Here is a 15,432-nt window from a genome sequence, read left to right as displayed (position 1 = left end):
TCTGACTTTAATTCAAGCACTGACCTTAAAATTATGCAGGGCCTAGAGATTTTAATCTACTTTTCCTAAGTTGCATGCTTGTCCTGGGTTACTGAATGGCAGTAATGGAAGCTCCTGTTTTTCTGTCAGCACACTTTAACCCATGGCCAGTCACTTGGTGATATTGGCATTTGTCTCTGTAGCAGTCTTTTGTTCTGGGGTTTCTGTGAAAGGAATGTATAATTTTGTGCTAATAGTGTGTGGAACACACATGAGGAGGCCTTTGACTGCCATGGAAGGTTTTCTGGAAATTATTAGGCAGCATGATGGACATAATATTTATTACTGGACAGGATAAGCCCTTCCTCCTAATAGAAGAGAATGGTACTGGCCAACACTTCCTGTGGACTGTGGCATAAAGGAAAATAAAATGGAAAATCTAAAATCCTACAGTTGTCACCTAAACAGGAATAGAGGGGGAATCATCCAATGGGATTCCTGTTCCAATTGCATCAGCCTAAAGCTGGCCATAGATGGATCGAAATTCAGCCGGTTCAGCAGGGACTGATCGAATTTAGAACCATGGATGGCTACTATGGTTGACAACCCTGTCAGATAAAAGCCGTTCAATCAGCGCTGCAGTCTGTGGACTGCAGCACTGATCTGTGTATTCTGGTGGGGGAGGGGTCTCAGAATGCAATAGCACAGCGAATATGGAGGATTTGGGTCAGTTCCATGATCCATGTATGGCCAGCTTTAAATAGGATTTCTGCTGACATTGTTGTGTATGCTGTCCCAGATACACAACAGAAAGTAAGAGAAAATCTCCCCAATGAGACAGGCAGTAATCATTCCCAAATCTAGTGAGAACCATTTATAAAAAAAAAAAATAGTTTTCAATTCACTTTAAACTATCTGACAAGAAGCCATTAACCTATTTTATTTTGTCCTTTTATTGCTCACATTCAGTATATTTACCTAGAAGTTAAACTCTCTGTTGGCATGACAGAGGTGGGGCAGTACAAATAAAAGGCACAGTAAGGAAGCCCATGTGGCAAAGTTACACCACTCACCTTCTGGTCACTGTCTGGAGCCCACTCTGGGTTATTTAGCATAATTTGTAAGGCAAAAAGAGCATCAGAGTTCAGGCCACTAAAGTTTTAAAATGCAAAAACAAAAGGAAAATAAATACCAAGACACTTCAAATCTCATTATCAGACAAAGGGATAATATTTTTTGAAAAATGAGCTTTTTTTAATTTCATACATACTGTTTATACATACTGTTCATACAGAGGACAGATTTTGCAAAAAAATGATCTATCTATATCTTTTTATGTATAGGGTGCTACCGGATTCCCTGGTGCTGCAGGCAGAGTTGGTCCACCTGGTTCCAATGTAAGTAACCTTGTTTATGAGCTTTAATTAGTGTATTCAATAATGTGCATTATTTTCATGGTGGACATCACCTTTTCATGGACTTTCTTATGGCATCCCTAGCACCCTGAGGCCTTTCTGCTTCTTCGGCTGGTCCACCAAGTTAAAGCACTGTGATATATAATAACATCATCTGACTGTGCTTCACTTTCTTCACTATAACATGTCCAGCCCTGTACCATATTAGCTAATGTTAGTAGACTACTTGATATAAAGGTAAAGGTACTTGTTGTGGCTTTACACCGGCATTCACAAATATTGTTGTCTGTTAACTTTAGACTGCAGCTGCTCTTGACCTAGAACACTGACGGTTCCTAGTATCATTCATAGCCTATTAGAAGAAAATTGGAGCACTGTGTCTTTGGGCAAATTAAATCTTAATGGTCCTGTAACCCTAGGCCCAGGGTTTTGAAATTTGTAACAGTCATTTCTAAAATGAGCAATGAATCTAAATTATTTCATCTTGTAAAAAATTTTTTTCAATAGTAGTTCAATAGCGGATCTTTGTGTAAATTAAAACTTTTTTTCAGCAAGTGCTTTGAAGATCCCTGATGTGAATATTAAATTACCATTATATTTAATTACTAGAGAATCTCCTATAATTTCTTAAAGTAGATCTTTTGTTGAAAATTATACCGCATATAAACCATCAGAGTATGCCAGCATTGCTGAATTACATTATTTTAAATAAAGCTTTTCCTTGCAATGCTGGTCCCCAGCTCCCTGCCCAGGAATTGTAGATCACATGTCTCCAGTCATTACTGCAGATGGTCTATTGTATTTAGTCTGCAGTTAAAGGATCAGGAAGACTGATAACAACAAAATACACATAAAAATAAGGCTTTCAATACCTTAACCCCTTTTTTTTTTTAATTGTTTACCTTAAGTTGATCCCTTTCACATGGATATACCTAAATGTATTACAAAGTCTACAGTTTTCCTTTAAACTGTAGAAAACAAACATACATGTATTAAAGTGTATGTTAACTCTAGGCAACGGCCTCTCAATTACATCAGTTTCGTCAGCCTGCCTTGCATGTCCCTTCACTTTGCTGCTGTGCATCCTATCTGGTTAAAAGTTCATTTAAAGTTTGATGTAATAAATTTTACTTATCTTTTAATTCATGTCTTAGGGTAACCCTGGACCTCCTGGTCCTCCTGGAGGTGCTGGCAAAGATGGACCAAAAGGTGCTCGTGGTGATAGTGGTCCTCCTGGCCGTGCTGGTGATCCTGGTTTGCAAGGTCCTGCTGGTGCTCCTGGTGAAAAGGGAGAGCCTGGTGAAGATGGTCCTAATGTGAGTATAGATATCATTACTTAAAAGCTGCCTTGGGCAAATTGTGTATTAAATCAATATTGGGTTACTTGATCACATGGGTCACCAAGTATTACATATAAATAATCTTACTTACACAGGCCTGTCTTGCTGCTGTCCCAGCTCTATAATTCTGGTGTTATTCCCATTCATTAGGGTCCCGATGGTCCCCCTGGTCCTCAGGGTTTGGCAGGACAGCGTGGTATTGTTGGTTTGCCTGGTCAGCGTGGTGAGAGAGGTTTCCCTGGTCTTCCTGGACCTTCTGTAAGTATGAAATTAAATGCAGTATTAATACATAAATAATGTCTTCTAGCCTGTAATAGCTACAATGTAACCTTCACTTACAGCTAAGACTAGGTGACTATAAGAAGACAATGTGATTAGGTACACAGTCTAATAGTATAGGCTGTGGAGCAGACAGTGACATGAAAACTTCCTAAACCACCCAAGAGTTTCTCAGACAGGCTTTGAGAAAAATTAACATTCCTTTTTACAGTTTCAGAGTTCACTAGTGAGTTATTATGTAAAAACTTCCCACCATGTTTCGGAACATGTCCTATTTATTATGGATCTAATATAAGATGTTCTGTATTAATGAGTATGTTTTAAAATTCTGCCTTGTTTTTTTCTGAAGAGCCAAGTAGCAGAAAATAGCTAATAGAAGGAAAACAGAAGCTGTTTAAAAATAATCTATCAGGGATAAAAATTGCAGGTTTAAAGTGCAGGCACATAAAAATGCCCACACATACCTGCATCAGCTTTCAAAATCTTGCAGATATAGCCAAATGTCGGGCTGTTTTGACAGATAAAACCCAAGCACTTCTTGATAGTGCCAAAGCATGCCTTCTCTTTCTGCTAGTGAGACAATATATCACTATGATGGGCCAACAGGAATATTGGTAGGACATTTTTTGAGCTTTTCCTATCAAAATGGTCTGGTGTTTGGCCATAACTGCAAGTTGATGAAGATGATATAGATATTATAGATATTGGTGGTCATTATGGCTAGAGATTGGAAATATGCTATAGATTTTGTAATAGTTTTAATACTTTCAGAATAATTTTCATGATTGACATTGCTCCTTTAAAATATAACTAAAGGTACTTTTTTGTGGATAGAGTGGAGAGGCATGAGAACACCTGTCAGATTTTTATTGTTGGCTGTGCCCCTGTTAGAGTGATTTACCCTCTCTATCCAGTTTACTGTTATTACAGAGAGTGAAAATTAAAGAAAATCACACATTTTGGGATGCTACTAGAACAGGAAGGGAAAATCTTTCAATGGGCACACTAGTTCTGTTGACCCTGGCGACAGCCAGAGATCCCCTCACACTGCAGGAATTTCCTCTCACTTCTGGTTTGGCTTTGGGGCAGGAAGTAAAAGGAAATTTCTCTGATGGGACACAGATGGGAAAAAACAAAAATTGACAGGAGTTAAAGCCCTCCTATATGCCAAATGAAAAAAGTTTTCCCTTTAGTTCTTCCTTAAGGATAAAATAAAAATAGAAAAAAGATTAATGACATTTTGTTGTTATTGTCAGCTTATAATCATGTTGCTTATGTATTAAGGTGTTGGAAGTCATTATGGCTGGATACCTTAAATTAGCCAGAACTGTTTTTCACAGGTTTACTAGTTCTGTTCTGCATCATTTTAATAATTATTATTGCTTCTTTAGGGTGAGCCTGGTAAACAAGGAAGCCCAGGAGGTTCTGGGGACCGTGGACCTCCTGGCCCTGTTGGCCCACCTGGTTTGACTGGACCTTCTGGAGAGCCTGGACGTGAAGTAAGTTCTTTTTGTTATACCCAAGAAATGCTTAAAATGCAGTTCTGAGTTTGCAAAATGTATGTATATATATATATATATATATATATATATATATATATATACATATATATATATATATATATATATATATATATATATATATATATATATATGGAACAATACTTTTCAAAAAATATAAACTGTTCCTAACTGGTGTCTATATTTCTTCACATTAAAATAAGAATGGGGCCCCGTACAGCCTACCTGATAGGTTCATGTACTAGCAGATAATATATTTTATACAAAACATATTCGAGTAGACATGTTTTTTTAATCAGAATCATGGGGGATGCTTCAAAAACATTGACATACATCTAGTGGGTATTATAGTAAATGCACAAGCCATAAAGGTTAATTTACATTCAATGCAGAAGTACTTGGTATTGCTAGTAGTAGTTAGTTTTATTTAATTTTCAAGACGTGTCACCACTCATCCCACTAGGTACCTCTGTCATTTTGTTATTATAAACAGGTACATAATTATTAGGAAACGTGTTAGTTCAGGGAATGTACCCTAAATACATAAACACAGTGCAAATACAATAATAATCAGTTTTTTTCAATATGTAACTTGTTGAATCTTCCTTTAGGGAAACCCTGGATCTGATGGTCCTCCTGGCCGTGATGGTTCTACTGGCGTGAAGGTGAGGTTGTGACTTTAGCTCTCATGGAAAACCTTCATGAAACGTATGAGGGTAAACCAATTGGTGAAGATCCTGCAATATTTATGTTTAATATATGTTTAATATAATAAAGTTAGTGAATAGTCAGTTCCCTTTCAATCTATATTCACAGAGATATCTATCTATATGTTTCAAGAGCTACATACTTGGAAATATAGATAATTATGGTAAAGTTCTACTCATGAGGAGGGATATTTTTATCCAGTTGCCTTACTCTTATTAATCCAATAGTGTAGACAGGTTCTCATGTGTCCTTCTTTCAGGGCTGCTATTAGAAATCATGGGGCCCTGTACAGCCTACCTGACAGGGTCCTTCTCCCTCTAAAAATATCAAATTATATTTTCGATAAAATGCCACGGTCACGATGCTATGCTTTGCAACCGTGGTAGAAATGATACCCTCATCGATCAAGACCCATTCAATTGAATAGTGCTGCTTTGAAAACACCCCACAACCACGTGCAAAGCATGCAGTTGTGGTGTGCTAGTGTGGGATTAAAGCAGGCAGTGAGGAGGCAATATGTCAAATGTTCTGAAGAGCGATCCAAATGCTGACTGCTCTTCAGAGCACATTTGAACAAGTTCTTAATTTTTATTAAACTATTTTTTATAATTTTACATTTTTTAACTGCATTTATTTTTTTTTACATTTTTTAACTGCCTTGTTGGGAGCCTTTGGTGAAATATCAGGGGTCTAAACAGACCCCTAATGTCTCACATTTGAGACAGAGAAAGGGACTGAGGACATAGATTCATTAGTCCCTTTCACTGTAGCCTCAGCTGCATGGGGCAGTGAATGAATGGGAAGCGCTCTGAGGCTTTATATTCATTCACAAACTGAAGCATAGTAAACACAGTACTGATCGCTCAGTGTGTTCATTCAGGAAAGGAAGGGGCTGGTGAATATGACATATTTATGACCTCCTCTCCATTTCCATTCTAAAATGACTAACCTGTGTGCCCACAGCAGGCGGTGGCAAAGAAGAGGAGAGAAGCTGGCAGCGCTGCAGGCGAGGAGGGCACACAGGGGGGGCATGACAGCAGACTAAAGGGGGCTCAGATCCTAGAACCGATCCCCCTGCAGAGCAGCCAGAGGGAGAAAGAGGAGATGAAAACTGGAAGAAATGCAGGGGGATTCACAAAAGTCACAAGTCTCAGCAATAAGGTAGTACAGCCGACCCTCCTTTGGCAGGTGCCCAGGCTCCCTTTTGAACTGATGGGGCCCAGGCCAGGTACAGGAGGGCCGGCTGTACAGCCTTATCAGTAGCCCTGCCTTCCATAGCCAAAAATGCCAGATGATTAAGAACAATAACTGCATTTAGCATCACAGTGTAAAAACAGGGGCATTCAGCAGTGATGTCTAGAGATGTGTGCAGATATTGGAATTGCAATAAATTATATATTGTATTTATTGATTTTTTGTGTATTTCATGATTGTACATATATTTAAGAACTGTCCTTTCAAAAATATCTATATCTGGCTTGAAACAAACACTAATATAATAAATAGGTTATACCAATTATTGATATTAGCAGAACTAGTGCTCAAAACCTTATACTGGTACTTAACCATTTATTTTAATATTCAAGGGTGACCGAGGTGAGACTGGCCCTGTAGGTTCTCCTGGTGCTCCTGGTTCCCCTGGTGCTCCTGGCTCTGTTGGCCCAACTGGAAAACAAGGAGATAGAGGTGAAGCTGTAAGTATCTTTTAAGATTAAATAATATAGAACAGATATTTAATCTAAAAAAATGTAACATGCAATTGTTTGCACCTTTTTTTTTTTTAGGGTCCACAAGGTCCTTTAGGTCCATCTGGTCCAGCTGGAGCTCGTGGTCTGCCAGTAAGTACTGTTTCTTTTTTTTTGCTTTTTGTAATTGTCCTTCAGATCTTCACATGTAAAAATCTAATCTTACTCATGCAGTGCAAGCATATAAAAACATATTGACTGTGTGCATTTTAAAGCAAAATAACAATGCAACACACACACATTGCAGTCAGTCAATGCAACTAAAGTATAACCAGGTTTTTAATCAGTTTGGTTATACACATACTAAAAAGCCAAGTTGCAAAGAAATAGGTAGTTGTATCATGGCCATCTTTACTGGAAGATGTAGCATGCGTGGATTATAATAGGGGCATCTGGGACAGCAGTTCACGGTTTGTAGATCCTAGGGGATGTGACATATTTGTTCTAATTAAAACGTAAAAATTGATGTGTAGAATATATGGTTTGTGTAAGGGACCTGAAATATATTCCAATGGTAACATAGGGGATGCTTTTTACTTTGTTGTTTGGTTTATTGTTACTTTGGGTTTATTATTTTATTGTATTAGTAAGTAAAAAGGTTTATGACTAAAGCCACTTGGCCGAAACACGTAAGCTGTTTAATCCTGTAATCACCCTATTGCTAATAAAGATTTATGCATTTGGATGTTTCGGGGCTTCAGACTGCTTATCTTCATTATTATATTGATTTTGGTTATAAAACTGGTCATGACTATTCAGATTTATTAAAGTAAGAATGCATTAACTACATGCAAAAAAATTAAAAACACTGCATCTATGACATAACATAAATATGAATAAATTTGTTCAATTAATTGTTAAATGTAGTCATACTTATATTGTGTTTATCTAGCTTAGTGTTCTAGTGTTCATAGTGTAACCTTATGTATTTTAGGGTCCTCAAGGCCCACGTGGTGATAAGGGTGAAGCTGGTGAAGCTGGAGAAAGAGGTCAGAAGGGTCACAGAGGTTTCACTGGTCTCCAGGGTCTGCCTGGACCTCCTGTAAGTACATTTGTAAAAGTATTCATTTTACAAAAAAGCATTTAGTACAGGACAAAGAATTCCCAGAGAACTGCAGGTTAATGGAATAGACAGCACAGCAGGTGCTTCTTACCTTGAGACTCCCTTTGACTAAATAAAACCTCCTCTGCAGGTATTTGATAAGGGATGAGTTTTAGCTATAATGGCTCATTGAGTTCTGTAAACAGCCAACTTCATTCAGCTTGTATTAGCAAAGATACAATGCTTGTAACATATGCAAAGCAGAGTGTGCCACCCACCAGCTAGCTGTAAAGAAGATTTTTTTTTTTTTAAACTTGAACATGATAAAGAAAGAACATATGTGGAAAACACTGTATATCAACTTCAAAGTAGCTAAACATACTGCTAAGTAGAAAAACACATTTTATGTATGGACAATGCTTTAAGTAAGCTATAGACACCTTTAAAGTTTTAGCCTTTCCAGGCTTTGTTGTTAACAGTTTTAATGGCAGGGTTTTATCCCAGTGAGCCCAAAGTGAATTTGCTCAACTTTTAAAAAATTGTCCTGTCGATAAATCCAGATATATTCATTTTTATGCATATTAATGTGCATCTTCCTTTTTCTGCACAAAAATCAACTGAACTGAACTGAACCTACTTAGGTAGCAAAACTAGCAAAACTACAAAAAGACAAGAGTTAAGAGGAACAACAATATTTTTAACCAAAACGTCATGTTTACTATATACTACAAAAATCTGCCATATGTAAAATGTACTAAATGTAATATTCAAATGAAAACTTTATTTTTATTTACCTCCTAGGGTACTGCTGGTGATCAAGGTGCTACTGGTCCTGCTGGTCCTTCTGGTCCAAGAGTAAGTATGAATTTAACTCAAAATACATTAATATTAGCATTATCCCTGCTATTTTTCATGCTGAGTATTATCAATTTGTGTATCTTGATTTGTTTAGGGCCCTCCTGGTCCCACTGGTCCTTCTGGCAAAGATGGTTCCAACGGTCTGCCTGGTCCAATTGGTCCACCTGGTCCAAGAGGTCGTAGTGGTGAAACTGGTCCTGCTGTAAGTACAAACAAAATGTTTTATGTTCTAGGTATGCAAATATAAATGCATGAGAGTTTTACCTTTCTTGATAGTGTTATTTGGTAGGTAATAACAGTGACTATTAAAGTGATTGTAAAGGTAAAATTATGTTTTTTAAAAATATACTTACTTAATTACTTACCTGTTCTGTGCAATGTTTTTGCACAGAGCAGCCCCGGTCCTCCTCTTCTTGGGTCCCCCACTGGTGCTCCTGGCTACTCCCCCCTGCTGAGTGCCTCATAGCAAGCCACTTCCTATGGGGTCACTCATGCAGGCTCGCTTCCAAGCCACGCTTTGTGTGTCCATTGACACACACAGTGATGCTTGGCCCTGACCCCCCCCGTGATTGGCAGCAGCAGGAATAAATGGCTCCTGCTGCTGCCTCTGAGCCAGTGAGGAGAGAGAGAGCAGCAATGCTCTTGGACACAGCACTGGATTGACATTGGACTTTGGTAAATATAAGGGGGGCTGGAGGGGGAGCTTCACACAGAAGGTTTTTACCTTAAAGCGGACCTTCAGTCATTTTTTTCAACTTTCTATCTATTAAATCTTCTGCCCTTGTTGTTTTAACTTTGGATAGTAAAACATTTTTTTCTGCCAGTAAATACCTTATACAACCCACTTCCTGTTTCTTGTCTGGTAAAAAGCCTAGGCTTATGACATCATGCACAGCTCTCTCTCTCACTCTCATGATAGTTTGCCAGGAAGGGAGGGGGGATGAGTCATAAGAGGGCCAATGAGATCTGCAGGGCTGCAGAGCTGGAGGTGTGCCTCTGTGTGTCTGTGTAAATCCAGGAAGTGAACAGGCAGCAGCTTCACCTACCCACAGTTAAAATGGCTACAGCCAGACTTAGTGGAGGGAAATTTCTGCAGCATATTTGGCAAGTACAGAATCACAGTATTTATAAAATAATATGCAAAGTGGTTGGAGGGAAGCTTCAGAATGGCAAAGATGTTTTTAATACAAATTATGTGAGCAGACTGCAGTTCCTCTTTAATTCATATAATGTATTAAGGTAAAACACCTTCTGCCTTTAGAAACACTATAAGTAATAATATAATACAATTAATCTCACAATTATTAATTTTTACTTCCATAATCCATTAGGGTCCTCCTGGTACACCTGGTCCACCTGGTCCTCCCGGTCCTCCTGGCCCTGGTATTGATATGTCTGCATTTGCTGGCCTGTCTCAGCCTGAGAAAGGACCCGATCCCCTCCGTTACATGCGTGCAGACCAAGCCTCAAGCAATCTCCGCCAACATGATGTTGAGGTTGATGCCACTCTGAAATCACTGAACAGCCAAATTGAAAGCATTCGCAGTCCAGACGGAACCAAGAAGAACCCAGCTCGTACCTGCCGTGACCTGAAACTGTGCCATCCTGAGTGGAAGAGCGGTATGTGCAAACTAACTACTAAAGTATTTATAACACACTAGAGTACATCAGAGACAAGAATATTTCTTTCATGTTAGCCAATTTATAGCTGTATTAGATATCCACCTTTAACTCTTCATAATGCATACATGACATACTGTGTGGCTAAATCTTGTAAATCTGCATAATCAGCAACTGGGCTGTGAAATTAGATCAAACATAGCAAAATAAAGCAGTTTCATGATTACCAATTTCCCGTTATAATCTGAACAAATTGTGTTTAACTACAAGAGTAGATTTTCCCCCATACATTGTATGAATGTTAGGACTTTAGACCTATAGGCTTATTAAATACAACCAGAGGTTTCAGTTTACCACATTAAAGCTCGGTAAGATTTCTAATTGATTGCTATGGATTCCTCGATTTTGCATATCACCATGGCTTTTTCAATTGCCTAATTAAATAATGATGTTGTTATTTGCTTAAAAGCATCCTTTGTGTTTTTACTCTGGTTTGTAAAATTCTTCATCAGCCTATTTCATATTCTTTGATGTACTCTGTCCTTTCTCAGTTCCTTTTCCTCTTTGCATAGTGCTCTCTGTTTGAGATCACTGTGTGTATGTAGTGCCCAGTGTTTCTAGGATATAGTTTGTGCAATTCCTATACTGAATCCTATAAGTCAACTTACTACATACTGTAGTTTATTTTACCTTTCATGTGATTTGTACAGCAGACAAACATTTTCAGAAAATGATGGTTTCTTCCATTATTATATTTTATTGATTCTTTCCTTTTTATCTAGGTGAGTACTGGATTGATCCCAACCAGGGCTGCACAGTTGATGCTATCAAGGTCTTCTGTAACATGGAAACTGGGGAATCATGTGTAAACCCAACTCCAAGCAAGATCCCAAAGAAGAACTGGTGGACAAGCAAGACCAAGGACAAGAAGCACATCTGGTTCGGAGAAACAATCAATGGTGGCTTCCAAGTAAGTGCAGCTTCTTTTGTTGGTAAATTTGATATTCATCTTTAAATCTAACTAAAACTGTTGTCTCTTGAGCATTGTTTTGATACATTTCCCATTGAGTGATATATGTTATTTAACTTGTCAACAAACAACAATTTTGTTGCGTTTATTATTACAGTTCAGTTATGGTGATGACAGCTCAGCACCCAACACTGCCAGCATCCAGATGACCTTCCTACGCCTTCTGTCCATGGATGCATCACAGAACATCACCTACCACTGCAAGAACAGCATTGCTTTCATGGATGAGGCATCAGGCAACCTGAAAAAGGCTCTTCTCCTCCAGGGCTCCAATGATGTAGAGATCAGAGCTGAAGGCAGCAGCAGATTTACATACAATGCCTTGGAAGATGGTTGCAAGGTAAATGTAAAATAGAACATTTCACAAATCTGCAGTAAATGTTGAAGCTGAATTCCAGGTATACATTTAAATACACTGATAAAATACACATATAGATGCTGTTTTACCAGCCATTTACCTGAATTTCTATACATCCAATCCAGACATTTACATAGCTATTTTATACAACACAGCCAGGACCCCACGTTTAATTTTACAGTTAAATAACACTGCGGTGTTATCTGATTAGCTCCTTGTACAGTCCTCTCCGCATTCAGTGTGAATAGGGGATTTTAGAAAGGTAATGCTAAGTCAGATTCAGGTACTATCACGTACCTGGTAGCAGAACCTGATATGATGAGGAAGGCCTCTCTTACACCTTTGACTCGGGGCCCCTGATAGTGTAGACAGGAGGCGCAGGAATACAGAGTGGCACGCGTGCCTGTAAGTTTGCTAGCAGCAGGACATGTGTCCACGCTGGGCAGGAGAAGTCATCAGATGGCTCCAGCAAGCAGGGGGCAGCTGGTACTGGCAACAGTAGGCATGTCAGTGTCATACACAGACAGGATGAATCGGGTACAGGGCACAGGCGGGAGCGTGGTCCGGAAACAAGCCAGGTCTAGAACCGATAGGTAAAGCAGGAGCCAATGGAGCAGACAGAAGAAGAGGTTAGGGGACAAGCCGAGGTCGATGCAGGTGGAGTTGAGAGATTGGTCAAGACCAGCTAGGTCAGCAACTGGAATCAGGATACAGATTCACAGGATCACAGGTTACACAGGAGGCTGAAGACAAAGCAGCACTGATCCAGAGCACTGGCTGAGTTTAAATAGCCCCTTTGGCCCCAGCATCTGTCACAGGTGCATGCAAGCACCAGCGCGCATTAGAATGCGTGACGGCTCATGTGCCCACAAATGTGCGCAGATGCATTAGCCAGTGCCCAATTTTTGCGCGCATGAAAGGGAACATGTTTTAGTCTGTGCACAGAAGGCCTTTTCTTACAGGTACTTACACTAGTTGCATCTAAAACCTTCATATAATTATTTAATAATGACTACATAGCTACATTTATATGTTTATTTAATGTCTCCCTGGAGCTCAGCTATAATGGTCCAGTCCCCATGTATATTAGGATACAGATAATATATGTAGAAAACACTTGTTACATCTAAAACATCCATATAATGATCTATTAATGAATACATTGAATGTTATAGAATGTATTCATTGAATTATGTATTTAATATCTACCTGGAGTTCAGCTTTAATGGCACAGCCCCTATGTGCAGTAACATATATGTAGATAATCTATGTGAAAAACATCTTTCTATTACAATTTGTACAAAATAGTCTCAGCTGGAACAAGATCCATATATTGCTGCACAATATTACTTTCTGGTTGATCAGAAATTTTATAGCATGATGGAAGGTCTTCTGTTTAAGACACTTTTACAATACAGTTATAAGTCAGTCAGAGCCGCAGCTATAATATTGTTAGCCCTTATAAAAATTAAATCATTGCCATTGATTAGACATAAGGCTTCTCCATAAACTTTGTGTGCTGAGATTCTCAGAATGTTGCTGCTCTATGCACCTTTAAAGTTTAAAGAACATTTTTGATGCAAACCTTTTAAACTGGAATGTTAGTGGTGCAGCTGCATCTTTAAGTGTCAAATGAAGAGTGGAATAGTGCACATATCAGAGGTCATAAAATGATGTGATATATGATGAATGTCAATTTTGCAATTAATTAGCAATTAATTTATCATTAGTACTGACCACTGTTTTTATATTTTTTTCTAGAAACACACTGGCAAATGGGGCAAGACAGTTATTGAATACAGGACACAGAAAACTTCCCGCCTGCCCATAGTAGACATTGCACCTATGGATATTGGTGGAGCTGATCAGGAATTTGGTGTTGACATTGGCCCAGTTTGCTTCTTGTAAAAACCAAAAAGTAAATAAAATAAATAAAAACCCTAAGGACCTGAGTACTTTCCAATCACTTTTAGGACTTCTGCACTGAATGGCTGAACCGACCCCAAATTTCCATTCATCCACGCGCTTACATTTTGGACACTTTTATTTTGTATTGCAAGGCCAGAACTGGGCAGACTGCGGAATAAAATCACGGTATTATTTATTTATTGTCTTCTTGTAAGACCTATGGGTCAGGTGAAGGTGTGACACTAACTGGCATGATTGAAGGCTCCCCTAAACTGATGTACGAAGTGCAGTTTAAAGCATCCCTCCCCCCCTCACAGTGTATACCAGCAGAAGTACTGTGTGTCATTGAATGAAATGGTGCTATTGTTGTAAAAAAGTTTGTATTTTGTAACATCAACTGATATAAAAAATAACTTTTTTTGGAAAGTACAAGTTGATCTGAGCTTTGTTCTTTTTTATTTTTATTATACTGTAGATAGCAAAGAAAATTCCAGGATTTTGAGTTTGTCTGCCCTTTGTTTTTTATTTCCAGTACAAGATGAAGGAAGTTTAGGGCAAAATCTACAACTTCCCAGGCTTAAGCTACCTCACACTAAGTAAAAAAAAAACTAGAAAGACACAAGTGTAATTTTGAAGCTGAACTAAACATACAGTAGAAGCTACAGAATCATGGATGGAAAGATCATGAGTCGTTTTGCCAAGATAAGGTGCTTACCTTATGTTTCTGGGTTCTCCATTTAGTCAAAGACTAAAGAGATGGATCAAAGATCGAGGATCATGATGAATCAGTGGAGTTGAGAATGGTAACCTTAAGGGTTGCTGTTTTGTGGTGGAACTTGGATAATGCCAAAGTTTAGCAGCTAGAGACAAAAAAAAATCAGTATTGTAGTAGGCAAGTGGATGATTTATTTTATTCAGGTTAAAGCCATTCAAAAGTATTCCTTTGTTGTTTTATTCTTCCAAATTGTGTATGTGAATTACTGATCCCTGTATCCTTTCCCTAAAAAAAGAAAACTAGTTTCTCTGCAAAAATGACAAGGGACAAACAGGTAGGCATTTTTGGCCCAGAGGGGGTGGGGGAAGCAAAACCAGAACGGATAAAGAAATATGTATTATTTTGTATATGTAAAATAGATTTTTTTTTTTTTTTTTTTTGCAATACTGATTTTCAGCATGGTAGGCTAGCGAACATGCCCAACACCAACACTAATCTTTCTTGTGAAATAATTGTCTTACTGTATCTTATTTTCTCATTTTCCCACCCCTCCTACTCTTCCGCAATAAAGATAAAAAGCTTTTTCTATTAAAAAAAATAAAACACGTTTTGTTGGATTTTTTTTTTTTTATTTGTATTAAATTCCGTCCTATGATGTAATCTTTGTTGAATGATGTTAATCTTATCTGGGATATTTCATGACAGAACGAAACAACACAAATAAAAATTTTAATTAAAAAAATAATCATCAGGCTTTTTATTTTAACGGAATTCTATGTGATGTCTCACCTCTATACTTAAAAGATTTGAAGGATGAGAATCAATAATAACAAAACATTAAACTCAGAAGCACAAAGCTAAGCCCCACACCAAGTCAATAATGTCAGTAAAGACCAAATATTCTGGTCTTAGAGT

General features: G+C 38.2%; 1 protein-coding gene across 2 annotated transcripts in view; it reads left to right on the top strand.

Annotated features, from left to right (window-relative positions):
* COL2A1 (collagen type II alpha 1 chain) overlaps nt 1-14,234 on the top strand; it is a 67,771-nt gene extending 53,537 nt beyond the window's left edge. For both annotated transcript variants that reach the window (XM_073613667.1, XM_073613666.1), the window contains 14 exons: nt 1,323-1,376; nt 2,549-2,710; nt 2,885-2,992; nt 4,405-4,512; nt 5,145-5,198; nt 6,828-6,935; nt 7,026-7,079; nt 7,921-8,028; nt 8,830-8,883; nt 8,981-9,088; nt 10,218-10,506; nt 11,289-11,476; nt 11,634-11,876; nt 13,656-14,234. In XM_073613667.1, the coding sequence (XP_073469768.1) occupies nt 1,323-1,376; nt 2,549-2,710; nt 2,885-2,992; nt 4,405-4,512; nt 5,145-5,198; nt 6,828-6,935; nt 7,026-7,079; nt 7,921-8,028; nt 8,830-8,883; nt 8,981-9,088; nt 10,218-10,506; nt 11,289-11,476; nt 11,634-11,876; nt 13,656-13,802 (1,785 nt within the window). In that variant the 3' untranslated portion in view covers nt 13,803-14,234. The remainder of the gene's footprint in view (nt 1-1,322; nt 1,377-2,548; nt 2,711-2,884; nt 2,993-4,404; nt 4,513-5,144; nt 5,199-6,827; nt 6,936-7,025; nt 7,080-7,920; nt 8,029-8,829; nt 8,884-8,980; nt 9,089-10,217; nt 10,507-11,288; nt 11,477-11,633; nt 11,877-13,655) is intronic.
* The last annotated feature ends 1,198 nt before the right edge of the window (nt 14,235-15,432 follow it).

The sequence above is a fragment of the Aquarana catesbeiana genome, linkage group LG02 (assembly GCF_042186555.1).
Source record: "Aquarana catesbeiana isolate 2022-GZ linkage group LG02, ASM4218655v1, whole genome shotgun sequence".
Taxonomy (NCBI): Eukaryota; Metazoa; Chordata; class Amphibia; order Anura; family Ranidae; genus Aquarana; species Aquarana catesbeiana.
Note: the sequence above shows the minus strand (reverse complement) of the source record. Positions and strands in the feature narration are given on the sequence as shown.